This window comes from Lipophrys pholis, assembly GCF_963383615.2.
Source record: "Lipophrys pholis genome assembly, chromosome: 8".
NCBI lineage: Eukaryota > Metazoa > Chordata > Actinopteri > Blenniiformes > Blenniidae > Lipophrys > Lipophrys pholis.
The window spans coordinates 12,414,220-12,441,647 of NC_137630.1; the positions used below are offsets into that span (position 1 = coordinate 12,414,220).

The window sequence follows — 27,428 nt, forward strand, 5'->3', positions numbered from 1 at the left end:
TTTTTGTCTTTTCTGAGGTCTGACAGCACAGTGTTCTGTTGCCCATTTGTTTTCATCAGGTGAACATTGTAATCTGGAGAATGTGACCTTCCCACCTAGTAACTATCCCAGGTTGAGGCGGCAAGATTTACTTTGAGATATAATTGAATTCGATTCCACTGGGCATTGTGAAGCTGACAAAAGTGTTTTTATTGTGTATAAAGTCTTCGTCCATCCATCTTCTATAGTGGTTTATCCAATTCAGGGTCATGGCGGCTGGAGCCAATCCCAGACGACTGTGAGCAAACACCCTGGACAGATCGCCAGTCCATCACGGGCAAATACAGTGAAACAGACAGTTACACCTACGGGCAATTGAGAGACACAAATTGACCTTGAATGCATGCTTTTTGGTTGCGGAAACTGGCATACCTGGAGAAAACCAATGCCTGTACATGTACACTCCACACGGCAGCCAACAGCCAGACTCAAACTGCTGATATTCTTACTGTGAGGCAGGATTGCTACACGCTACAACAACATGCAGCTTAATGGGGCTCGCTCTCTCAGCCGGATACCATATTTTCAGCTCTATTTAGTTTCATTACTGCAGCAATTATCCAATTAACCAAGTTACTAATTTCTTTAACAAACACTTGAAATGATGAAGCCACTTGCAAATGACAAGGTCACTGAAAATGGAGCAAGCAGATAATTGGATGCTCGGTTTATGCAGCTTCCAAGAGAGGAGCGCACAGCAATCGAACGAAAGCAGTAGTGAGGATCACTATGCAATAGATGTCAGCATTAGTAACTCATGCATGATTGAGTGTTTCTTGGGATCCAAGTAAGTACGATATGCTATTGAGGAGGTAAAGACATTATTATAGTAACAAGAATCTTCTCGTGTGCTCACAAATACAGACTAAGAACAGTTCCTCTGTCATGGCTGGAGGTTAACAAGTGTTTTCCTGACACTGTGCATGCTGAGATGTCACCAAAACAATGTGACATTCTCTTCAGCCCCTACAGTCTACACGGCTCTCGAAGCAACTCTCTGCATCGTATGGCGAGACTACTAATGACATCAGCGCTTTATCAATGACATGCAGAGGGCAAAACAGATGCCAGAAACTGATGAGTAACTCAGTCTGTGTCTGGCTTCCAGGGGTGTTCAAATGCTTCAGAGAGAGTACTCAGCAAGCCGACTGCAGCTGAGCAGCACCGGCTGACAAATCTGTAAAGCCTGTACTGCATGTTAGGGACAGCAACGAGAGCCAAGTGTGACAATACAATCTAAACGTGTCATCATTTGTCCATTTGTGAACTGATTACATTGTCCAAAACTCTCTGTGGAAATCCACCTTCAAGCTGCTCCGCGTCTTATCTACTTCCTTCTTATCTCATCCTTTTCGCCTTATCTGCCCCCATTGTATCCTATTTCTGTCCAAAACACAGCAGCTTTTGAGATCACCATCATCATCTTCAGCCCCTCGCTGATCTGTTTCCAGGGAAACACGGCCTCAGAGCAAAGCGGCTGACCCGAGGGTATTGAATACATATAATCTGACTGCCGGAGCGGTGTGTATGTGGGTCTATGATTGCCCATGTGTGCTTAACCTGAAGGTATTGTTGGCGACCTCCCCATAATCCAAGTCCTCTCGGTGCGCCATCTGATCTGACTTGAAGAGGGCACGAGACCTCTTCACGAAAACGTGCCATGGGCCCATGCAACCTGCTGCACAACAGAAAGACATGTGCTGGCGATCAGCGCGGCGACAGGAGCGAATGACTTCAAATCTTTGTGCATATGAAGGCTAACCAATGGTAATGCACGCAACAGAAATTACATGCAAAGATTTGGTGGAAATAAAAACTCAAATGTTGAATGGAGCATGCTCAGAAACATGGGCTCTGTTTGGATTCACTTGTGAGACCAGTTTGAAGTTATGGGAAAGCCACTAGATATTTCTTGTGTGAGACACGTTCTCTTTGGGTGCTCGTGCTATTTAAATATTTCACAAATGATCACTCTACTTGTAAAAACACAAAAACAAAAATGGCCACTCTGGGTAACACAGAGATGGATGGATGTGAAACCTGGGATTTTCATGCGCTAAATGTTGCATACCCTCCGTATCCTGCCCTCGTCCATAGTAAGCTGGGATTGGCTTCAGCACCCTGGAACCCTGAACAAGATAAAGCGGTATTTAAGATGGATGGACACTTAGTATAAACAGAGAAAGGTAAAAGACTGACAGGAATTACTGGGTTACACTGATCCCTTTGGGGGCTCTCGGGTCAAGTTCTCACTGATACTGTTATTTCACAGACCACACACAAGGAGAGGAGAACATAAAGCTAGATAATTGAGTCCCACATTCATTTATCACTCTTTTTCCTTTTTTACATATTTCCCCCACTTTATTGATTAAGCTCATTAAAAAGATGTACATATCAGACAAAGCTAACCCAAGTAAACACACAATACAGTTTTTAAATGATGATTTTATTTTTTAGGGGAAAAAAAATATTCAAAGCTACTGGGTCCTGTGTGAAAAAGTAATTGCCCCTTAAACATAATAACTGGTTGGGGGCCCCCCTAAAGCAACAACCCAAATCAAGCATTTTCTATAACTGGCAATGAGTCTTTAACATCTCTGTGGAGATATTTGGTCCCATTCTTTTTTGCAGAATTGTTTCAATTCAGCAACACTGGAGGGTTTCTGTGCCTGAACTGCCTTTTTAAGGTCACGCCACAGCATTTCAATTGAATTCAAGTCCGGACTTTGACTTGGCCGCTCCTAAACCTTCATTTTGTTTTGTGTGGACCATTCAGAGGTCGACTTGCTGGTGTGTTTTGGATCATTGTCCTGCTGCAGAACCAAAGTGCGCTTCAACTTGAGGTCTTGAACTGATGGCCGATCATTCTCCTTCAGGAATTCATAGTTCCGTCAATCACAGCAAATCATCCAGGCCCTGAAGCAGCAAATCAGCTCCAGACCGTCACACGACCGCCACCATGTTTGATTGTTGGTATGATGAAATGCTGTGTTACTTTTATGCCAGATGTGATGAGACACAGACCTTCCAAAAAGTTCAACTTTTGTCTCATTAGTCCATAGAACATTCTCCTAAAAGTCTGAGGGATTATTCAGATGTTTGTTTGCAAAAGTAAGACAAGCCTTTATGTTCTTTTTGGTCAGCAGTGGGCTTCGTCTTGGAACTCTGCCATGCCGGCCATTTTTGTCCATTGTCTTCCTTATTGTTGAGTCATGAACTCTGACCCAAACTGAGGCCAGGGAGGCCTGCCGTCCTTTAGATGTTGTCCTGGTTCATTGGTGACCTCCTGGATAAGTCGCCTCTGTGCTCTTGGGGTAATTTCATTCTGTTCTTGAATTTCTTTGGAGCACAGCATTTTGTTGCAGCTTTTTGAGATGTTTTATTTTGTCAGACGGATTCTATTAAATAGATTTCTTAATTGAACAGGTCTGGAGATAATCAGGTTTGGGTGTGGTCAGTGAAACTGAACTTACCTTTCCAAAAAACAGCCTTAGTTAATTCATGATTTGTTGAAAGGGGCAATTACTTTTTCACAAAGAGCCATGTAGTTTTGAACAGCTTTTTTCCCTTAAAACATTAAATCACCATTTAAAAACTGCATTTTGTGTTAACATTGGTTATCTTTGTTGAATATTTAAATCTGCTTGATGGTCTTAAACACTGAAGTGGAGGAAACATTCCAAATAATAAGGATTCGAGAATGAGGCAAATACTTTTTCACGGGACTGTATGTATAAAACCTCTACAATATTACCTTATTGTAAATTCACGAAACGTTGATTTGCAAATGTCATGTTTCAAAGGATGTTTACAGACATAATACAACTGGTGACTACCATATATCTCATTCTTGGATGTTTTTGTCACTATTTTGTAAAATAAACATATTTTGAATAAATATAAACCAATCAATCAAAAACATTTTGTCCCTCATTCTTTTGTATAAAGAGGAACAATATTCTATCCTGAAAAATGATATGAATTGAACTCGAGCTTTTGAGGCTTCTGCAAATTTTCAGGTTCAGAACAGTTTCATTTTCCATTTGTGCTTCTGAGGTGCTTTGGCTTAATTAAATGTTTCCTATTACAACTGAATGGTTTTATTATTTCTATTAGACCCATAGATATGGGGTAGTAGTGCACTGATTTAACCCAAATTGAAAGGTTGACCCTGAGCTCTAGTGGCTGTAATAATTATTACATAATGAGAACAATGAGGGAAAAAGTTAAGAAGCAAATGTACAAAACTTTGACAGTATCATTTCATTTTATATAATATTATATTCATTGCAAATTTCATTGCAAATTTCTCCACATGTGAGATAAATAAAGGGATATCTTATCTTATCTTATATATATATCTATATATATAGATATAGATATATGCATTGTTAAAATAATTATATACAATTAAATTATTTTTAAAAAAGCAGGTATGCTCATTATTATGGAAAGATATTCAAAATATGACAAAATAAATACTTTTTCTATCAGAATAGACAAACTAATTATTCATCAACCCATAATATTTGACCATATTAATCAAAACAGGAGTTTTATTAAGGTATATAAAAAAGTAATGCACAATATTGACTGTGTGATGTACTTGATGGAACAAATATGCATGCTTTTCCTAAACCTAAATGAGGACCTTCAGTGTCTAAAAATGAATAACAATTTTAAGATTGAATTTGTTTTTTTCATGTCATTATCATAGCAATAAGTAAGAAATCCCTGTATGTCAATTCAAGTCATTTTATTTCTCCGAGTTGATAGTTGTTTTGTTCTAAAGGGGTCACATGATACAGCTTTTCATCACTTTCACATGCAAAAATATTGGATTCAAAGTTTACTGCCCCAAATTCAACCTTTCCTTGATTTTCAGCCATTTGAATATTGGATCATAAGAGCTGCATGCAAAATCTGCTGTGTCTGTGCGAGCTGGACTCTCTCTCTCCACACATGACCATCTTGGGAAAAGGAGGGAGTACGTCCTCTCGTGGTGCCATGTGCCAGAGCAGAGCTGCCTAATTGTGGGAGGGTCAAAGGAAGGGGCTACCTTGATTGGGATTGGCTCAACCCCCGATGACACTATATAGGGTTTGATTGCTGATTCGCTCGTCGGAGCACACTTCTTTTAAAAATTGAAACAAGCCAGGGAGAGAGATTACAAACTTAGTTCACCTCTGGGGCGTCATTCCCAGGAATGGGTATGCATTTTACTGTTGGAAAACCATTAGAAAATGATTTTTTTGCATAATATGACCCCTTTAATAAAGAGCCATTGAGTAGGCAGGACTAGATCCTACTATGTGAAATTTACAGTGAGTTGAACCGAATACACGATATACAAGTATTTACATGAAAATATGTAGCAAAGAAAATTTGTTTCCATTGTGTTCTTGAGTTCAACATTGAAACAAAAAGTGAAATTGACTATTAAAAGTGACTTTCATATATGAACAAATACAATCAGTGTAGTGTTTCATGGTAAGAGCACCGACACTTTTACATTCAGCTGAATACATGTAGCTGCACATGAATTACATGTGTCTGCAAAGGAAAAGCAATCAATGCATTGCATCTGGATACCGATTCTATATTCGTAATATACACAACCACAGATGCATACAGAGCAGGCAGCACTCAAATAACAGCTGGAGAACTGGCAAAAAGCACAAGCGCACGATATGCTGCAGAAACTGACATAAAGATACACGGTACGCATGGCATGTGGTGGATGCTTTTATCTTCAACTCCCTGTGGTGTGATGTGTCTATTTTTAGCACTGAAGCTCTCAGAGGGAATTCTAAAAGGAAGTGGTTGTAAAATGTAACAGCGGATGTGTATTAGACACTGTAAATGATGTAGTGAACTGAAACAGAGATGTATAGATTCACAACAAGCACAGGGAATGTCCTTGATCTCAAACAGCTCAGGCAAACTAGAGCAGGTGTGGGATAAAAAATAAAATAAAAATGTCCAGTTGGGATTGAGAAAATAATCATTAATTTTAATAAACACGTTACATAAGGCATCGGGAGAGTTAAAATAAAAAGGCTTGAAGCCTTAGGATGAAGAAAAAGAGAATTTATAGAAGAAGCCTGAGACCACAGGTGTTATTCTCTGACCAGGTTATTAGTTATTGTGTGCAGTGACAGCTCTAATAGAAAAAAATGACAGGAAACTTAAAAGAGAGAGATGAAATGTGAAAGGTATGGAGCCTAAATAAAAGACCTGGATGGGAATCTAAGGGGCACAGTGGGGAAAAAAGACAAAAACAATGAAAGAAAATGTGATGTGGTGAAGGAGAGAAGATAGGCCGAGATGAATGTGGAAAATTGGAGAATATAAACATGGGATTTGTTGTGCAGAAGCCAGACGGGCAGGACAAGCAGCTTTTCATATTCTGTGGAAGTGTAATGGGCCTCAACAGGAATGTCACTCATGTAGAAAACATCACAGACTATTGACAGTCAGCATGACATAAGAGACAGCTGGACATGTTAAAACATTTACAGACTGTACAGACTGTTTCACCATCTTTTCAGAAGTTCCTGATATTAAATCTGATGTGCACAAACACCACTACCAGAAAGATTTCAATAATCTATTTGACAAAAATATTATATTTGTCAGTGAAAAGCTAAGATATTGTCAAAAGCAAGCCTCGCCTGACAGAAATAATCTATTGGAGATGTTTTATTTTTGTTACGGGAAGGCAAATTTAAACTATGGAAAACTTCGAGCAGAACTTTTTCACACATAGAAATTGTGCAGTACTTTATATGCAAATGTTACATTATGGAGTAGGACCGTGGTATTTATTATCATGTAGCCTTTTTTTATTTTTTTTCACGAACATTAAGTGAAAAGGATTTAGAGATATTTAGTGAAAGAAATTATGTATTGTGATTCATGTCTACATACTTTGTCATGAGGAAATAAAAATGGTGGGATTTGGTTTTCAAATAATGCAATATAAAAAAAACACCAAAAATGTATTTGGCCAATTGGATAAAGATCGAAATGTCTTAAGAAGGCTTTAAAGAAAAAACAACAACCATAAAGCCAAAGCAATAATTGATAAATTGAGAACCAAAAGGTGCAGATAACCCGAACAATAAGTTACATATCTTCTCCAATGGCAAGCTGCAGTAAATCATGGACTGATCAAAAGGATCCGGGAACTTGAAAACTGTTCATTTAATTTTCATATCAGTTTATGAAGTTCATATTTTGGAGATAAAGCTTTGAAAACAGGAAGTTATGTGGTATTTCTGGATTAAACGAACTGCAGTGGGTATATCGAACAACACATTTCTGGGAGATCTCTCCATTAAAATGACTATATTAAGTTGGAACTTAAAACATTAAAAAGTTGAACAAAAGTTTGAGCTCAAGTTAGTTCCAATGGAGTGAGATTACTTGTAGCTCTTCAGACTAAACCGGGCACACACAATATTGTCAGTGAAATAGTATCCATCTCCATCCATCCACTCAGGTCATCACAGAGACGCACATTCACACCTATCTGTGTTTGTAGATTCACCAATTAACCTTAAATCCGGAGAATTTCTTTGTACACTCTAAACCTGCAAGATGCAGGAATCTCTTCCAGTAAGGCGAGAAGTCTCACCAACACAACATGTGGCCATAAACACAAGGAACACTGCTATAAAGTGTAGCCTTTGACCAGTGTCTTCTCTGATAGTCTGGACTCTGGATCATCGGCGGCTTTCTGATGAATCATGTTACCCAGACCTGTCGAGACCGAGCTTCATTTAAAGTACTCACTATATTACTACACAATATAAAAGGGGGTTTTCCTGAAGAAATAATCCATAATTCACTTAGGCTTAGTGACCTGTGAAAAGGTTCCTGTTCGGTTTAAGTGTGGGACAGGTGTCCTCGCATTACCTTTAAGCTTTCTTTAATCAGTCCAAGCTGACCAGTACCTGGAGGGAAAAAAAAAAAACAGTCCAACACAACTCAACCCACAACTTCTCCTCCACCACCATCGTCTTCTTCTCTGACCTCTTCCCACAGCATGTCTACTGTCTCCGAACCAAAAGCATTCCACTTGTGATTCTTCTTTTCAGACCACATTATTCAAAACGGCACAAGGATAATCTGTACAGTATGTTCTCTTATCACAGTTTTGAGTCAGAAATAATTTGTCAATTCAAAGACCATCTGGTTTTGTTTTTTTCTTCCTGCTGTGACAATGAAACATTTTCATCATCTCCCTCTTGCTCTGAAACATATTTTGAAATCAACTGTTGATACAGAGTTTTCTCGCTCTCTTTTATTTCAAACACTTTGATTTTGGCTTGAATTGGTTGGAGAGGTTATTCTCGGTAGAAAAGAAACGGTTGTTATATGAATTGTAAACCATTGACCATTGACCATGACCATTGACGTCAACACAAAGAGATGAGCAGAGTCTGATTGTCAGCAGGTTAAATAGGACCCGTTTTCACCTTTCATCAACGACCTGGGATCTGACCACTGGTACCCATTTAGGAAGTGGGAATTTTCAGGTTTGATAAATGCATTTCACTTGTTTTCTTTCCCTTTTCTTTTTAAAAACTGAATTGGAAAATAGAAAAGTATTGCTTTTGTGTGTCATAGTTTTAACGTCGATCAAAACACTTCCGATGGAGTGTAACCTTTCTGAAACCACGGTATGTGTAATTTTGTCAACAACAAAACACTTTTTTATACCAAACGAAGCACTCAGTATTAATATACGGTTATATTCCTGCTGAATTGAAAGACTTAAAATACCAAAATACTGCACGTAAGGACACACCAGTTCAGAACAGTGGGACACAAGAGGCATAGCAATGTGGACAGAGGTGTTTGTTGTAGTGTGACACCAAGCCCAGACAACGGTGGCACTGATTTTATTGGCCGCTGAATAACAGAAAGAAAGGTCAACGAGTAACAACAGAGAGTCAAGTGTGGAAGAAACGAGATTAAGGAAAGAGGGATTTGGAAGGAAGGGAAGGTGCCGGAGGGGGAGGACGATAAGAAGCGTCAGAGGGAAGTTAAAGAAATGTGAAATGAAACTTGCAGGTGACCGGAAAGGGGGCGATGCGAGGTGGGAGGGGGGTTCCATGGAGGACGACGAGTGAGGGGAAGACAAGGATGGGGAGAGACAAAAGATGAAGAGGAAGCAGGAGGAGGCGGAAGACAGGTGTGATCCTTCACAGCTTAGGTGTTTGTTTAGCCAGGAGCAGCAGTGGTAGAGCAGGGGATTATGGGATTACAATCAGTGTCGCTGGTCATGTGAGTCGGCACAGTCGACAGTGACCCTGCTTACCTTCTCTCAGTAAGGAAGCTTAGCTTGGCTGTGAAGGTGAGTGCACACATACACACACACACACACACACATCCACACACATGCACACACATGCACACACACCCGCCCACGCATCTTTCAATCTCCTGGACAGACCTCCGAAGCCTCCTCTTTCTCACTGTTTTTACTTTTCTTCCGTCCTTCAAACTTTTTCTACCTTTTCCTTCTCATTTCCTCACACTCTCTTCCTCTCCCGACACCTCGCTTCCCTTTTTTAATTCGCTCTATTTTGGTCTCCTTATCTCCCTCCCTCTCTTCCTTTATCTCTCTCTTCCGGATGTTAGGCTCCTTTTGGTTGCCTGTCATACATGCCCAGTTCATCCATGCCCGCGCAAATCCAGCTGGATTCACCGGTTGCGCTATCACTGAGAGTAAAGAATAGAACTGAAGACGGGGGAGTTCACTATTTCAGCACCAGGAGAAGAAACTCCGACGATGTCCAGACTGTGAGGACAAATCACAGGAACAACACCGGCCTTGGTGAGTTTGACTTGAATCGATTTTGGTCGTCTGCTCGACTAAAATATGTTGAGATATTAATCAACAAATTGCTGTTCAAAGCCGAAAATCGACTTGTTTAACACACATGGACCATACACAATCCCAGCACACAGGTTCTTCTGCTGTTGATCATTAGTTTGGCTCAATCACAGGAAAATACCTGGTCTGTCAATGGTTCTGCCTCGGCCGGCGAAGATGTTTGAGATGTTCGCGCCAGTTCAGCATTGTGGAACAAGTGTAGATGTTATAGAGCAACACAATAAGACAACTTTACGCATGTTTCGGGGGATAAGAAAGGAAATAAATGCTTTTTGATTTTGCCATCATTGAATTCCAGAGGCGATATTTGAAGATATGCTAAAGTCTTGGTGCGGCTCCAAGAAATGATAGTTTTATTAACTCAAAGAGCAACTGATCAAAAATTCAAGTTTGTCCACATAATTAACACGAATCTGACGCCTTGAAAATGAAGTCAAATGCATGAAACCTAATGGTAAATGGATTTCACTTATATAGCGCTTTTACGCTGCTCGAGCAGTCCCAAAAGCGCGTTACATTGTTAATCACATTCACAAACCAACAAAGTAGATTCTGGTCGGACTGTGAAGTTATTTACAGTCATGTTGTCGGAGTCACTTCCTAAATCTGGCAAAAGTGCCTGTCAGAGTTTCGATGTTATAAGATGCTGACTGCTGAGACAATATTATCTCTGGAGGTGATTTTACTCGTCGATATCCACCTGCTTTCCCCCTAAAAACATTCAGTGATTTAATTATCCTCAGAGAACAAAATACTGTTTGTGCTCATTTCTATGGAGATTTCAAACTTTCTTTAAACAGTTACAGAACAGGCTGATCTCGTCTAAGATACGAAGAAAGCTTTATACTTAGGAAACAGTAGAGGAAGAGTTTTAAAGGGGAAGGATGGGTCAATTTTGACCTGAGAGTGAATCAAAATGTGCTTGGGAGTCTCAAAATGTAAAATCGGAGGTTCAATTAACAAAAGTGGGAAAATGATTGCACTGAATTATTCCAGATGTTCCACATACTGGGGGTTTTAATCTGAGGAGAACAGAACAAAGAAAGTATATTAAAAAATACAACAAAGAGTTGAAAGTGAACTGTGAATGTTCTATTAGATTTAAAACATCCAGTTCAAACGTAATATTTATACGTGAAGTAAAAAATCTGCTAGCTTCTGTAGAGTAAATGAGTACATATTTATCTACTCACTTTCAGCAATACTGCTTAGAAATCTTAAAGATATTATATGTACATCTGCTTGTAGTTACTATGTTTTTCTTATTTTAATCAGTGCTATGAATATATGAAATTTCTCTATTAAACTCATATATTCCCAGAATTGTCCATGTACTTCTTTATATTTGGTTAGAAGTAATGAAAATAGAAAAATGCAGCACCTCATATCTCAAATATTACAATATTTCACAAGATCAGATTATTCTTTCAATCAGAGTTCTATTTAACACAGTAACCTATTTTTAAATTAGAATTAAAAACATAAATTCTTTAATGATATTCTATTTTTTTTTTTAAAAGACGCACTTGTAGGATAACTTCAAACTGACCACTCAAACACTTGGACCGTGCGTTAAAACTGACGAGCTGGAGGCGTAGCCACACTGGATCTTTTCTGGGCATCAGGTTTGCGTGACGCATTTATCGCCTTAATCTCGTCTGATTTCATTTTCTGCTCTTTGTGTTACGAGGCTAGAAATTACAAGAAGTTAAAAAAAAAACCATCATATTAACATACATACGAGTAATAACATATTTTTTTATTGAAGACAACCTGATTATGCTCCTGATTAGTTTTTAATGTACAAATATAACTAACCTGTGATTAAGGCCTGTTTGTGGTATAGTGTGTTTTTATAGTTAACCTCCGTGACGGAGTGGCTGTAAGCCTGCAGCGTCCAGTCCAGTGCCAAGTTTTTAAAAGGCACCTGGAGGTCTAAATTTATCAGCATAATCAGGGTTGTCTTACATCTGACTTTTTTTCTTCCCATTTTATTTCTTCTAGCACAGACTCTGTTTTTTGTCTTTTTTAAATAAAGCAATATTTGATGATGACAAGATCAAATCAGGCTCTCAGCAGGTTAAAATAACAAGTTTCCTGGTGTAATTTGCACAGCATGGTGGCTTTCATGACAGAGGAGCAGACACATCAACTGTGAGATGGAAATCAAGAGGAGAAAAACACCAGACAAAAAAAAAAAAGAAGGGAAATTAATAAGCTTATTAATTGTTTCTTCCCTAAAGGGCATGAAAGTTATTGATGTATTTCCTCTCAAAAGAATTAGCAATAAAGAAGTTTACTTATCGTCATCAAAAACATCGGAATTCCTAAGATAACTAACTTTGACTCATTAAATACCGAGTGAAATAAAGACGGCCTACAGTAGGAGCCGCTGTTTGAGTTGTGGATCTTCAGCTTTAGCCTCGCCCAGACACAAAAGTAAACACAGACCAGGAGCTTAGTCTGAAGAGATTAGCCAGTTATCACGTTTACCACTCACTACTACCAGTACGGGAGGGATTACATACTGTGTGAGGGGATTACTATGGGGAAAAGAAATATCTGAAAAAAATAAAAAATAAAAGAGAGCTGGAGAGCAGATTTGTGGCACTTTGGAAACAGCAGGAGCTGATTGTAATGACTGGATGTAATAAAATGTGATTGTCTGGCTCATGGTTGTAGAAAATTAGAGTTAAACACTCAGCAAGAGGACATGCACAATTATACACGACCTCGACTGCTCTCCGTTCCTCACTTTGGTAACCATGTTTCAAAACACGTTACAGGGAAACAATATAGCTGTTGTAAATAATATGTTGATATACTATAAGTCCGCTCAGGAGATTTGATAATCTTCCATCGATCTAAATTGACCCAGACTGTAACTCCAGAAGTAACTGTAACTCCACATATTTCTATCTCTTGGTGCATGTTCACGTGTGCACTAATGCACTTTTCAACAAAAACCATAAACAACCTTTTTTAAAGTCTGAAATCCTGTTTGCTGCAGTGATTCTCTTCAGACTTGCCATGGCAAAGCCTCAGGCTGTGTGCGACCAGTGTGAATGGTTCTACAAATCCTCTCTCTCTCTGTGTGGGTTTGATGCAATGTGATTTCAATTACAAAACGCTCGCTTCCACATCATCTTGATCAGTTCTGCTAATCTCAGTCAAAGAATTTGAGCCACAGGGGAATAACAATTAAGAGCAGTAGTATTAAAGTCTTCACGGAGATTTTTTCACTTTGCAATGTTAACCTGTTGGCCAGTTTGGACACTTGAAGTGTGCCATGATTTGGCCTGAGAGCCATGTGTTTGATAGCTCCGTATAAGTAGAGTGCAGTTGGAAATGAAGAATCATGAAGAAAGACGACAAAAATGTGAGTTTATCATCTGAATCACTTTGTCAGCACTCAGTTGATCAAGGCACATCACAATGCTGCGTCTTTCACAACAGCTGCTACATGGAAATACTTCATTCGGGTGAACTTAAGCCAGTGTAAAGTTACTTTAGGGGAACCACTGGATCAATAATCTTAAATCGTGGCTGGAGACATTTGGACATACACCGAGGAGAGATAGTGGCTTTATCAGGCAAAGCGCATTCACAGCTTCCAGTTAGAAGGAGAAGGGGAAGATTCATAGAGACGGTGAGACGAGGCAGGAGAAGTGATAAGTGATATTTTGAGACGTTTCTTGAAGGTGCAGGTGAATGATGATATCAGAAACAAGAGTCCGTTTATTCAAGTATCTCCTAAATAGTTCTTGGAATAATACATGATTATCACAAAAAAAAAAAAAAAAAAAAAAAAAAGAACTATGCAGTACAACCTTCAAGGTTTATGGTAAATATTGTCTTGTTTCATAAAACTAACCTCAATGGTGAAGGCAGCTGTCCTTCTGTACTCAGTAATGAATAGGTCACATTGATATGCTTTAGAAAATAAATACTTCCACCTTCACCTCTCTCACATAGTTTTCTTTCTTCAAGCAGCCCAATTCAATTATGACAGATAAAAGAAAAAGAACAACAGTACAGATTGAGCCCGTTCAGTAATAAAAGACAGAATCAGACTGAAACCAAATCAACGACTCATCTTATTTCATATTCTGGCTGCAGGATGCTGTGCGACCTCTGACCTCCTGAGAAGCTTATAATGTTCGCAATTAGACAGCGGATTCACCTGCTGTCCACAAAAGAAGTCCTTAACCTGTTGAAGCAAATAATTACATGTGCGCGGTTGATAGGCGAGGACGCCTCCTCCGGGAGGTGATTTCTGGAATGCTAACAGGTATTTTACAAGTTTTCAAACACATCTCACGTTTCTATTTAACCTCCAACACTGAAGCCCTGCTGTGGTCAGCCAGTTGGGTGCTGCCGAGTATTAACCCTTGAAAGACCAGCCAGGCTTTTAGGCTTCTGCAGAAAAACAATGTACTATTTATATTTTCATAATCTGTGGAGTCTCTGCTTTCATTTGTTGTATAGTTTGTGTGTGTAGCTTAAAGTTTAAATTGTGGGTTGATGAAATTAGTATATGGATTTTGGTATTTTGGAATTAATTCAGCAGTTGTTTGGGTGTTTTATTATCTGTCATTCTTTTAAATGTTATTTAGTAAAGATTTTTGCTTCAAGAGGCACATTTCTTCAGAAAGTACATGATTGACAGACATATTTTACTTTTGTTACTATTGTAATTTTATATACATTCTTTTTTTTTTATTTTATTCAGTGACATGAAATGAACACTTTATCTCCATCCTGATGATGCAACAAACTTAAAGCAATGTAAAATAAAATGTATGTGGTCGTGTTCATGCATTTCTGTAACGCCTCCCCCTCTGTATGCAAGTGTGAGTAGTATATAAGATGTAAGGGGGATGCCTATGGCATTTAGAAATGTACTTTGCCTCCAGCAGACACTCATCACATGAAGTGGAACATTTTCGTTTTAATGGCTTGTTAGAGAAGCGTGCAGAATTGTGCAGCCCTGAGAAGAGTTGCCACTGCTAACAAGCAATTCCTGGAACTCTCTCGCCGAAATGTGACAAGATCCTGGTGAACAAAAATAAGCCGGAAAACATAAAAATACCGCAGCCCCTTAAAAACACCAGAGGGACAGGTCACAATGTGATACAGTAGAGCCGAGTACGACTGCCATCAATCCAAACACACAAGAAACAAAAGCAAAAAAAAAAAAGAAAAGAAAAGAAAAGAAAAGAAAGGGACATAACAAGCACAGATGCTCGCACACAGAGAACAAGGGATCACTGAATGTTGTGATACAGTATATGGACACACTGTGAATGGTATAGCAGTGAATTCACTGTCACCTGAACTCTCCAAAAGTGATTCAACAAAACGCTGCTCTCTTGTCATCTGAACACCTAATGAGGGAATATGTTAGAGACAAATGATGCCTCTCCTCAGGAAGGGTTCATACAGCTGGAAAATATGGACCAGCCTTTCTCAAATCCGAGGTACATCTCCATTTCCAGCTAATGACACACAGATAATGTGATGTTCTGTCAAAGTAATAGGGACACACACTTGCAGAGGTGCCGTGATCTCCTCCAAAATGCCACAAGTCAACGTGAGATATCTCTACATGTTCTCTGTTTAAAAAAAAAAAGATTGATGACACATTCCCACATTTCCCCCAAAAAAACTAACTCCCAATACATCATCTAGTCTACTGCTGTATCCAACTTGAGGCAGCAGGGTGTCGGAGCAAATCCAGGCTGATTATGGGCAAAGGGCTGAGTACATCCTGGACAGATCAGCAGTCCATCACAGGACAAACACAGATGGACACACAACTACATAAACATTTACACTTACAGGCAATTTAACCAACCTCAAACACAGGAAGAAAACTGAAGTATCCAGAGGGAGAGAGAACATGCAATCGCCACATAGAAATGTCCCTAAAGTCATAATCAAACAGGGGACATTCTCCATATAAAGAAGTGCAAAGAACAATACTCTCTTTCTATCTTTTTGGACAGCACAGCCAGTTTTGAACACAAAGGTCTGATTTACTACCATTCTTCCCAAACAGTGCTAAATGGCCCACCCATGCAAATAGAATAGCAAATAATTGTTTCGTGCGTATTGTCGCCTCAAGCGTAAAGTAAAATGCGATACGTGTTGGTGGAGGAAGTTGTCAAACTCATAGGAGCTTTACAGCAAATAACTGCAAACTAAAAAAGCAATATAGAAGATGACTGGTCTCAAAATCAAAGTTTGAGGTCAAACACACAAAATATCTTTAAACAAAGTGGACAAATAAAAGTTGTGGCGAGGTAGCACATTAAATGTTTGTCAGTACAACAACAGTACGTCCTTCAATTCAATGGCCATGTTTGCATATGCTTTTGTACATGCAAAATTCTGTGACACAGGAATGATGCATATATCATAAATCTATTTTGAGGAAAGACTTATTGCTTCAGGCGGTTATTTGCAGTATAAAAGTGCAGCACTAAGTTCCAGTACAGTAGCAGATTGTAGGTATGATGTGGTACTTTGGCTCTCACTGTCATTGGTCAGCACGTCTGAAACATTTCAATGCTTCTGATTACAGACTTGCAAACACAAGGGCAGTGACAAAGAAAGATAAATACAAAATTAAAACATTCTAGTGACAAATATAAAGAGCAAGCATTACTTAGTCTGGGTATGCACGGAGAGAGTGTTTTTGTATTCAAACACACATTTAATTTGTGTTTTGCTCGTTTAAGAGAACAATTAGTAAAGTTCTATACTTTCTAAAGCATTAAGCAGTTGATAGTGAAAAAACACAATATCTGAAAATGTCTACTGATCGGATTTTATCAGCATACTGTTAACCAGGATAAGATTTAATCTGGTCAGATCATCTAGGAATGTACAGTCTAGAGATCACAGTACAGTTTACTTGTCATTTCCTTTATAACACGTCATTGAAGCTGCCTGAATTTAGTTTGACGAGTTTATTGTTGTTCTTCGCTGCACAGAGTTCAGGTTCGATGCTGTTAGCCAGGTTACTTTGTAATGTGCCGCTACGTGAAGATAACTATACGTATATATTTCACATCAGCAAACACGGTGAGCTGCTGCAACACGGACCATAATTATGCCATGGGAGGAGCGGAGACTCAAAGGCCAGACACAGCAGGAAGTGAGCAAAGAGAAAAGTGTTCTCTTTCTTCCTTCTTAGGGGAAAAGGAAAGGTGGAGAGCGGCGTAGCAGAGCCGCGGTCGTGCAGGCGAAGGTCAAAAATCTTGAATGTCAGTCGAGGGCTGGACGGGAATCTTGGTCGGACCCAAAAAGGTCAAAATCTTGAGACTTGGAACAATAGAAGAAAACTGGAGCGACTGGTGAAACAACACGGATGAACTGGCAACAAGACACAGAACTGAATCCCAACCTGTAGCGCAGTCACCAGGTGAAACACATCAGGACAGAGAGCGACAATCAGACATGAGGAGAAGAAGTCAAGGAGACAGAAATGAGAGACAGTGCGAGACTTCAAAATTAAATAGGAGTCACGCAAAATCTATCAAACATCAATCCGATTTAAGTAGAGATTTCTTTCTGAATAAATTGGCCCTATTTGATTGGATTGGAGCAAGTGGTGCAACACTGCTGATCAGACTCCATGTAAACAGCACATGTGACTGTTTTCTCACTGTCAGAGCTTTGTACACACGTTTGTTAATTCATGCCACCATGTGACACCACATGCACAGTGATTGGAGAGCGACACAACAGGTCGATTCAAGACCCAGCGCTGCTCTTCAACATGTTGCCATCTGTTGCTGGTAGCACTCTGAACAAGGACAATGTTTCCCAACAAGCTTGATTAGTCGTGCTAACAAATCAATCTGCAATACTAAACAAAGTGCTATGGAATTGATCCACTACGCATTCAATGAGTCTTTTGGTGCAAATAAATCATCAGTCACTTTATTAAGTGCTCGTGTAAACGGGGCAATTTCATCCCTCAATTCTCAAGAATTAAGTCAGTTTGAAGAAAAGGGATGACGTAAACGCAGCTAATCGAGTCTCTACACGTGATGAGTTTATATTCTTATTAAGTAATCTGAAATGAGAGTCTGGACTTGAACAGATGAAGCTTTCAGTACTGACATCAATTTCCATTTACATGGCCAATCAGCAGCCTCGCTTTGATACGTCACATATTCATGTTGAACGGCCGGCTCAAGTTCACTCAAAAATATAGTAAATATGCAACTTTTAAATACATGATATTACATATCTCCAAAAAACAGGCGAGAAAATTCCAATTGAAATCAAACTTATTTATATGTAAATTTCATCAAATAAATGAGTACAAAGGGAATTATGTTAATGTTTCATAGGTTGCACAAAGTTACACCATAAAGATGCTGAATTTTTTGAGCCTGCTCTGTTTAAATTACCCTCTGATGATGATGATGATGATGAAACAAGGGTCTCTGTTTGTCAGTTCACAATGTTAACAAAGTCATTGTTTCTTTTTCTTTTAACAACTTTTTCATTTGAACAATGAATTCCTTTGCTGCGCGACCAAGAGTCTCCCATCACACACTCAATTTCTACCGCCCACACAAAACAACTCTGCACCACACATTATTGAAACAAACAAACAAAAAAAAAGAATCAGTCATAGAGCTGTTTCTACTTCTCATTATCTCTATGGCGTGCTCCCTGCTTAACTAGAGCTCAGTCCTCCACTGTAACTGTGGAAAGGCACAGTGTACGGTACCCCTTCCAGTTTGCCCCATGTTTCCCTAATCAGACCTAGTAACGACGTCTACTTTCCTAACACAGAACCGATACATCTTCTACAGGTAGTTTTTTTGGGGCAACAAAGAAAAACACATAAGCAAATGTGACAAAACTGTCCAACTCTGATTCAGAAAAGAAACATCTTCCAAGGAGGATTTCTTCAATATGAAAAAAATAAAATAAAAAAAAAGCTGCAGGAAATGATGAATCTGTGTCCTCTTCTCCAGAAATGTGACCTTTCAAAAAGAGCTGTGAGCATTCAGAATATATAAGGTAATACTCCAGAGTAAAACTATCCCATGCAATTGTTTGCTGTCAATAGCATATAATCATATAACGCAGTGATTTTCAAAGTGAGGGGAGTAACTCCAATCATCTGCTGAGTAAACGTCACCTTTACATCGAGGCAGAATCAATGAGTATTATTTACAGTAAGAAAGGAGGTCGAGTCTGAAGAGAAGACAGAGGAAACATGATGATGATTACTTAAAAGGTCGTACTGTGTAATTGCAAAATGCTCATTAATCCCAGTGAGAACTTGCCGACGCGGTTGTCATGTTGAGACAAAACACTGACGTTTGGTGACCAAACTAAAGGAATTTCTGAACGACAGCTAAAGGAACAGCATTCACAGAAAAGGAATCATAAAGCACCGAGAATGCAAAGACAACAGAAGCTTGGTGGTTCGATGCTTAACAGTGAATTTCAGCGCATAAACTCTGTTGTTCAGTTTTCCCTCGCAGTTTAAGCTCACTGATTAAGAAATTCATCATAATTCAGATGTGCTGGATGTGATGAAAACTCTAAAATGGATATTAAAACCCGATTCATCAAGTTAATTACAGGGAAAAGAAAACGTTATAAATGTGGCAGCGACGCTATTCCCTCCTTTGAGTGGGTGACAAGGGTCAAACTCTCTAATAGCCTTTCAAGATTGGACCTTGATCACCCGACATCCCAAAATAGCTCACTGGCTGGAGATGAAAAAGCAGAAATTACAACATTCATGGATTGACAAGAACTTTCTAAAGCATTTAACTTAAGTAGAGGTATTTCTTGCACAGTCAGTGTAGTGACGAGCTTTGTGGTTTTAAAATGTCTCCCGATAAACAATATCAAACTGGCAGCAGCTGTCATTCTGTAGATGCTGATACACAAATGTTTAAGTTGAACGTGTTTGCACATTGCTCGAGTGGAGTGCTTGATGGCCTTTTTCTCCTGGCACAGCCTCCATGCTACCTTGTTTTCATTCTTAAGATGAAAGATGCTGCCAAACCAGTTTCTCCAGTTTCCCACTGTGCTACAGCTCTAACTAGTGGCTGGCAGCGACTTGACAGCTCAGCAGCCTTGCAGTGAAACGCTCACCGCTCTAACCAACTAATACTTATATTTTCAACTGGGGGGGGGGGGGGGGGGGGGGGGGGGGGGGTAATCATTAAAATTGTTTTGCTAACTAATCACATGCATCCCTAGTTAGAAAATCTGGGTTGTAACACAACACTGTGTATCATGCTCTGCTTCCTTAGTTGGAAAGACCATTACTTTATTTCAATATTCTTGTACTTGTCTCGACCGATGGTTAAAAACAATGTGTGTTTGTTTTTTGTGTCCTTATTGAACCGCTCTCTGAGGATCAGTGAAGAGACGGAACCACTCGCTTTCGTCAAGTCAACACTGACAGGAAGGAGGAATAAAGAATCATCTTTGAATTCTAAAGAAAATAATTTTGGTCACAGATTTTTGAAGAGAGTACGGAGAAAAGTAGCCTACTGATGAATGTTAAAAGTGAAGGTTATCCACAATTGGTGTGATGTGTAGAGCTGCATATTATCAATACCGAAAGTTACTGTTGTGTTTTTTAAAGTGGAAACTGGACAGAGTATATATGAATTGAAAAATCAATCATGTGAAATCAGTATATAAGAGATGGGTGATGGGGATGAATCAAATTTAAAAGTTACTCCGGCTGTTTGGACACCAGATGAAGTGAAATGCAGGTGCAGCAGTGCTGGGATTTATATGATTTTCCAAACTGAACGCACAAGGAGAGGCATTATACTGTAACTGCTGCAACAACACTGAACAATCGCTGGAGGTAGATGTTCATCAAACTGGTCAGAAAGTTCACAAATATCAACAAAAGCAAGTACAACTATGCGGGTGGACAATGGATGTGTTTGGCTTAGGGAGCCTTGTGGATTTTACTTTCTAAACAAACAAAACTTGTTCACATTCACTGCAGCGTCTGCACCCTTGCTCTGACAAAACACGTATCGTGCTCTTCCAGCCACAAAAATCTGTTTACATGTTTGCAGTCCTCTGCGTCCCCGTCTTTCCTGGGATACAGCAACACGGACTGAAATAAAAACAGTATCGCAATGACAAACAAAATCACAAAACTTATTTTGTTTACGTCCTACATTGTGAAATCCTGGGAGCGGAGGACATTCCACTAAAATCATTCTAAATATTTTACATTGACATTATTCTGTTTAATGTGGCACTAATTAGAGCAAAGTAAGACCATGTGTTTGTGTTATTATGTGGACAGATGTTCTACTGCGAGCTTTGTTAAAAGGACATCAAACCACAAATGAAAACAGTATTACTTTGCCTCAGACTTGCAGCCCGTTGCTTGAACAGTGACCTTGTTTCGTGATCAAATCCTTTTCCAGACTGACGAATGCTCGACGTCTTCTTGTGTGTTTTTGTAGGAACATGAGTGCTGACGACAGGCTGAAAGGGTGAAAGTCTGAGGCTGTTGCTTCAATGGCGTGGACTGACCGACAGTCCCACCCAGACCCAAAGCCACAACCAAAACAGACAATTTTCAATCTCGGGACTCACGCAGCTTCATCATCAGCTGTCCTCCTCCTCCTCCTCTTGTTTGCTGCCTTCGCAGGCCTCTGTACGGCTGGTCCTCCCAAGCCGGCCCGCCCCCCTCTCCTGTCTGGTCAGCCTTTTATTATCTTTTGGGGGATCCCTGACTCCACCTGCTCGGGACGGACGGATCCCAGATCTTTTGGGATGGAACGGGCCGGTCGCGTAGCCGTCTTTTATGAAGACACCCTGGGAAACTACCCCTACTTTATTGACAGAGACACTCCCGTAAACGGGGGGCTACCACAGCACATGCGCCTGGACAATCATCTGCAGAAGACACAGCTGGATCTGGACGCAGCTTTACCAGCGCCGAGGTACCTTGGGCTGGGGGTGCTGCGCTGGGCGGAGTGGGTTCCCCAGTGGTCCAGGAACCGAGAGAAGCAAGAGATGTATCGAGAGGCGTCAAGGAAGCTTCTGCAAGCTTTCTTTCCTAACTGGACCCCGGAGGAGCTGGAGAAGTGGTCAAAGGTGAGACAAGTTCATGGAAAAAATGGCTTTTTAAAAAGAGTGGGAACAAAAGATGGAAATAGAAAAGACAGAAAACAAGTCAGTTAAAAAAGAAAACAATATAAAATATATAGAAATGGAACTTTAAAGGTTTGATGTAATGAGGACAGAAAGAGAGAGAAGACACGAAAGAGTCGCTGGCAGATGAGGGGTAGGGTGCAATTTCCTCTCAAGAGGAATCCTGTGCCGCTTAATTAGACAAGGAGTTTGGACTTCTTCGCTTTTGGTCATCAAACCAAAGTATCGGAAATAAGCTGGCAACATTTCAAAGTGAGGATGTGAGTACCTTTAAAGAGGGACCAGATACGAGGAAGGGAAAAGTGAGGATGCAGCAGGATGAACACAAGTGCTTCACTCGTTGCTGTACTTTAAGAGATAAGCCGCCAGCACAAAGGCATGATCCTCTGAAGAGCTACAGAGCTGCTCTGGAGAATGAAACAAAGACTGCACTTGGATTCAAAACCAGAAATTTAATTAGAAGTTGCTTTTAAAAAAAATGAATTCCTGTTTATATCTAATGAGGCCATTCAGACTCATCAATAACTGGAACTATGGCTTCTATTAAGATCAAACGAAGAAATTAGGAATAATGAAAAGCAGCCATGGCAGAACTAGTCGATTTGTTGTTTACTGGAGCATTTTTTAATGAAGTAGAGGTGAAAAACACTGACAAAATTCTACATTTAATCCGCTTTCTCAAAGAATTTGATCGATATTGCTCTCACGTAGCTCAGTTTGAATCATGCATGAGCATAAGTTTTATGAGGTGTGTGTTACATATGCATCATAAAACCTGAATTGAAACAGTTGTGATTTGGATTGACGGTCTGCGAAAGTAATCTTATTTTTCAATCGGTTATCTCTTGATACAGATAGTTCAGTGATCAAATCAGGTGCGAAACGATTGAGCCTTTTATCAGCATCCTGTGAAATATCAGTGGGAGGCTGAGTGAATTTCTCATCTTGTCACAGGTGGACTTTGAAGCAGCGGCTCAGTCGGTCATCACAGAAACTCTCCGAGAGGCCAGGAGGCTCAGGCCCAAAGCGTTGTGGGGCGTCTCTCCTTACCCCAGCTGCTACAATGGTGACCCCGCCCAAACTATGTTAGCCAATTACACTGGCAGGTGCCCCACGTCAGAGGTGTCCCTCAATGACGATCTGTTATGGCTCTGGAAACGAAGCTCCGCCCTCTACCCTTCCCTCGGCCTGGAGAAGCTGCAGGTGAACAATTTTTCACATTTATCTTCATTAAAAAAAAAAAAAAACTCATTTGTTTTTGTCCACACCCACTTTAACCTAAAATGGACCTGCAGGAGTCAGAAAAATGAAAAGTGGTTGTGTCAATACTGTTATCTGAGATGAATATTAAGATAAGTAGTGAGATCCAGAACGATCAATAGATTGATAATGATACTGAGAGTGCGGAAGACACTTTAATCAAGACTTACAATGAGAATGAAGGAGAGTGATATCAGAATGAGAATCTGCAAAGTAAAAGAGGCGAGCAATGAAAATAGAATCAAGTGAGATTAGGAGTGAGTTTCTGGAACATATCGGAGTGAGAGAGACAGAGATGAGAATGAGAGCTAATGAGATGGTGACATTATGAATGTGATTTAGGATGAGAATTAGTGTGTGTGGGTACCAGAGAAAGACTGGGATTAAAAGCGCGCTTATCCTTAGAATGAAAAGTATTTTCTGAATGAGATCAAGAATGAGACTGAGAATAAGATTACAAGTGGGATTTAAACAGGTAATGAGAGTCAGATTGAGACTGGGCACGCAAATGAGACTGACAATGATATTTTGATTGAGAATAAGATTGACAGTAAGACTAAGAGTTATGTTAATTATTATCAGACTGATATTGAGCGAGGTTGAGGGAGAGTGAGATTGATAATGAGAGTAACAGTGAGTTCAGTGACAAACTGACCATTAAAAAAAGGAATGGACATAAAAATGAAAACTAGAATGAGAAAGTGAATACAAATTGTAATTACCTGAAAACTAACTTTGAGGTGAAGATTATGGAGGAGACTGGGAATGAAACTGAAATTAAGATTAATGCTATGTAGTACAAAGTGGATACAATCTAATTTTACCTTTAAAAGCTGATCAGTAAATGTTTTGTCTAAAGCTGAAGTGATCATTTTAACAAATGAGGCAATTAAAAGTGTTTTACAGTTAAAGCGATTTAAAAAAAACAACAACAAAAAAACGGTCTGACGAGGTTTTTCATGGTTTGTAGATACTCACTGTTCAATATGCTCCTCTTTCTTTAGGGAGGGACCACTGGAGCCAAGCTTTTTCTATCCAGTCAAATTAAAGAAGCTCTCCGAGTATCATCGCTGACTGGGGCGGAGTTTGATCTGCCCGTGTTCCCGCTGGTCAAAAGTGTCTACGTCTCAACGAATACGTTTCTATCACAGGTGGGATATAACTTATTTGTCCACTATTTTGATGCAGGTGGGCTACAAACAGATGATAATTTGGACAAATAAAGTAAATAAAGTAAATCATAATGCAGATTAAAGTATCATTGATCTGTTTTGTAGATGCTTTCTAAGAGATTTATGCTCCTGCGTTTTCAATTTGAGGTTAAATGAAATCATTAAACAAACACATACAATTTATATTTTATTTTAATCGACATAGAAAATGATGGAAAGTCGCTGTTTGTCATTTATTTCATTGTATATTTATGTTTTCAGGCTGACCTGGTCAGCACAATAGGAGAAAGCGCAGCCATGGGAGCAGCGGGAGTCGTCATCTGGGAGAGAAGTGAGACCAAGACTGAGGTAGTTGTTGTATATTCACATTCATTTAAGGCTCATTTGTGACCCTAAATCACACGCAGGTGTAAATTTAAGTGTGTGTTGTGATGGACTAGTGACCTGGCCAGGATGCACCCTGTCTAGCCAGCTGGAATCATCTCCAGCGGGAGAGTTTAATAAAGCCGTACAGAAGATGGATGGGTTATCGGATAAATGAATTGAAGTCCTTATAACTGCACAGGTGACCTTGCTGTATACTGAAATAAAACTATCCACCTCTATTTCATCCCAGAGAGAGTGCCAGGACTTGGCAGAGTTTGTCCGCAAGGTATTGGGACCCTACTCTATCAACGTAACCACGGCAACGCGGCTCTGTTCGGCCTCCCTTTGCCAGGGAAGGGGTCGGTGCGTCCGTCAAAATCCAGATAGCTCAGCCTATCTCCATCTGCCACCCCCTCCCACAGCAGCAGAAAAAGTCACTGAAAAGGTGAGACAATGTCTCTTAAAGTCGATCTTAAGAAGTAAGTGTGGATAACAGAGCTTGCTGATGTGTTGTACTCCGGTTATTATTAATTGTGTGCAAGACCCTGACTCTAACAGCTAAAATAAGCCATTAGTGAATGCTCAGAGATGCCCGTTTAATGATCTTCAGATACAAAGCCTAGTCGAACACTGGAAGCCTTGTCAAAGCAGCTATTGTGCAAAAGGATGACAAACTCCAGGACAAGTGGTGACCAAGTCCTCTGACAGATGAAACTTGTTAAATCTGAAATGAGTTTCCAGTTAATTAGCTGCACTCAGACAGAACCGCCGGAGTCTAACAAAACAGCCGTGATTAGGAATGAAAATCTCAAAATGTTGAAGAAACTTTTTTCGAAAATGTTTCTTTAGAATGGCTCTGATTAACTCTTGTGCTACTCACAGTCCAGTCTGTGTGTACATGGAGAAAGGCACATGCAAAGATAACTAAGTTCTCAAGTTATGCAAGAAAAGTTGGGAACAGAAAAACAAATTTTGAGTCAGGACTAATAAAGACAAGCAGTCACGCTGTATTTAAAGGGGGGGGGGGGGGGGGGGGCACAGCAGGGAGTCCAGTCGCCTGAGGATCCCACTGACAGAAAGAGGAAAACTATAGTGGAGACACAACAGAAGATGATCGGGTGGAGTTTCATACTTCAAAACACTGGAGCACTGCTATGTATCAGTTTCTGAAAAACCTCAGATGTCAAAAAGAAGTATTCCAATATGAAATCTGAACATGTCTGCAGAACGCTATGAAAAATGTTACATTGGGGTATTTTTAGACCGGAGCAGAATCAAACTGATACAGTATAATGTGAGCTTATTTCCTCTGAATGTAAAAGTGACTGTTTGCATTATTTTCCGTCTTCCCTCTCAGGAAGAGGTGACAAAGGCCACAGAGCAGCCAGACACAGACGCTAAAGCAGCCGAACCGGATCCAGCCGAGATCTGGAAGAAAGACTTCCAATGCCAGTGGTACAAGACTGCAGACAGGGACGTGTCAGACCAGCAGTCCCCTAAAGATGGAGTATCTGTTCGGGGAACAGGAAAGGACAGTCCTGGAGATGTAGTTAGGCCCACGATAGCCTCCACCACAGGCCCCGTGACAAAACGTGCCTCTGTGACCGAGTTTAGAGGAGGCACTTCGCCTGGAACAGGAAGTCCGATGCCTTCGCTGGAAGTACCTGCAGATGGGGGAACCAACCCCCGGATTGCACCCGACTTGACTGTTCTGCTGTTGCTGGCGGCTGGAAGCCTTTGCCTGGTACCTTAAAATGTGAACCGACCTTCCCCCGGGGGCTCAGCGTGAAAACTGCAAGTCCAAACTCGTCTTAAGTGCCCTTGACAACAAATCCCTGCAAGATGCAGGTTTGCTGCTTTGTAGCGGAACATAATCTGAACACAGTAGGAAATAATAAGAGGACAAACTATAGCAGGATGTGGAATTCAAAACTATCACTACATGTGCCAAGAGACAGTGATCCAAGCACTTTTTCTCATTTTTCTACTGGCTGGTTTGAGGCTTTCAGACGGGGCGTATTACTATACTCATTTCCATGGTTTTTACTGTATTCAGGAACTCATCAACGTAGTTTTGAATTATTAACGCTTACAATAATTCATCAAGGAATGTCCCTTCATGTAAAAGTTGTTTTAGCTTCAGTTTCTTTGAGACGGCCTGAAAGCCTGCCTACATCTGATAGGCTGGAAAAAGCAAAGGCTTCGAAAACCAAAGATTTCAATCGACAGATTTAATTATTCTAGGAATGACAAAATTTGAAAGGCTGAACATCTGTGACAGATTTAAAAAAAAAATAAATAAAAAAAGCAAACGTTTTCAGTTTAGCTACATCAAGGTGGTGACTGAATCTTTCAGGAAAAAGGTGAAAACACAAAACAAAATATCTCAAAATGTTTTGCTGCAAGGCAATTGGTCACATATGATGAATTCTTATATATTCTACCAAATACTTTTAAGCAAGGATGTAATCTGAGCAAAATCTGTGGAAGAAAAATCT

The 27,428-nt window shown here is 39.9% G+C and overlaps 1 protein-coding gene across 1 annotated transcript; it reads left to right on the plus strand.

Annotated features, from left to right (window-relative positions):
- The first annotated feature begins 9,428 nt into the window (after window positions 1-9,428).
- LOC308113729 (hyaluronidase-1) lies at window positions 9,429-27,215 on the plus strand. The gene is made up of 7 exons (XM_080470173.1): window positions 9,429-9,889; window positions 21,439-22,075; window positions 23,087-23,335; window positions 24,397-24,543; window positions 24,826-24,912; window positions 25,181-25,375; window positions 26,288-27,215. Exons 2-7 carry the CDS (start codon window positions 21,494-21,496, stop codon window positions 26,681-26,683), a joined length of 1,656 nt encoding a protein of 551 aa, XP_080326299.1. The 5' UTR covers window positions 9,429-9,889; window positions 21,439-21,493; the 3' UTR covers window positions 26,684-27,215.
- Window positions 27,216-27,428: the final 213 nt, after the last annotated feature.

What these genes read in the sequence shown, in the direction of transcription:
- LOC308113729 (XM_080470173.1), top strand. Translation starts at nt 21,494, where the DNA reads ATGGCGTGGACTGACCGACAGTCCCACCCAGACCCAAAGCCACAACCA. An exon ending in TCGGCCTGGAGAAGCTGCAG is followed by an intron (nt 23,336 to 24,396) that starts GTGAACAATTTT and finishes CTCTTTCTTTAG; the next exon opens with GGAGGGACCACTGGAGCCAA. An exon ending in CAGAAAAAGTCACTGAAAAG is followed by an intron (nt 25,376 to 26,287) that starts GTGAGACAATGT and finishes CTTCCCTCTCAG; the next exon opens with GAAGAGGTGACAAAGGCCAC.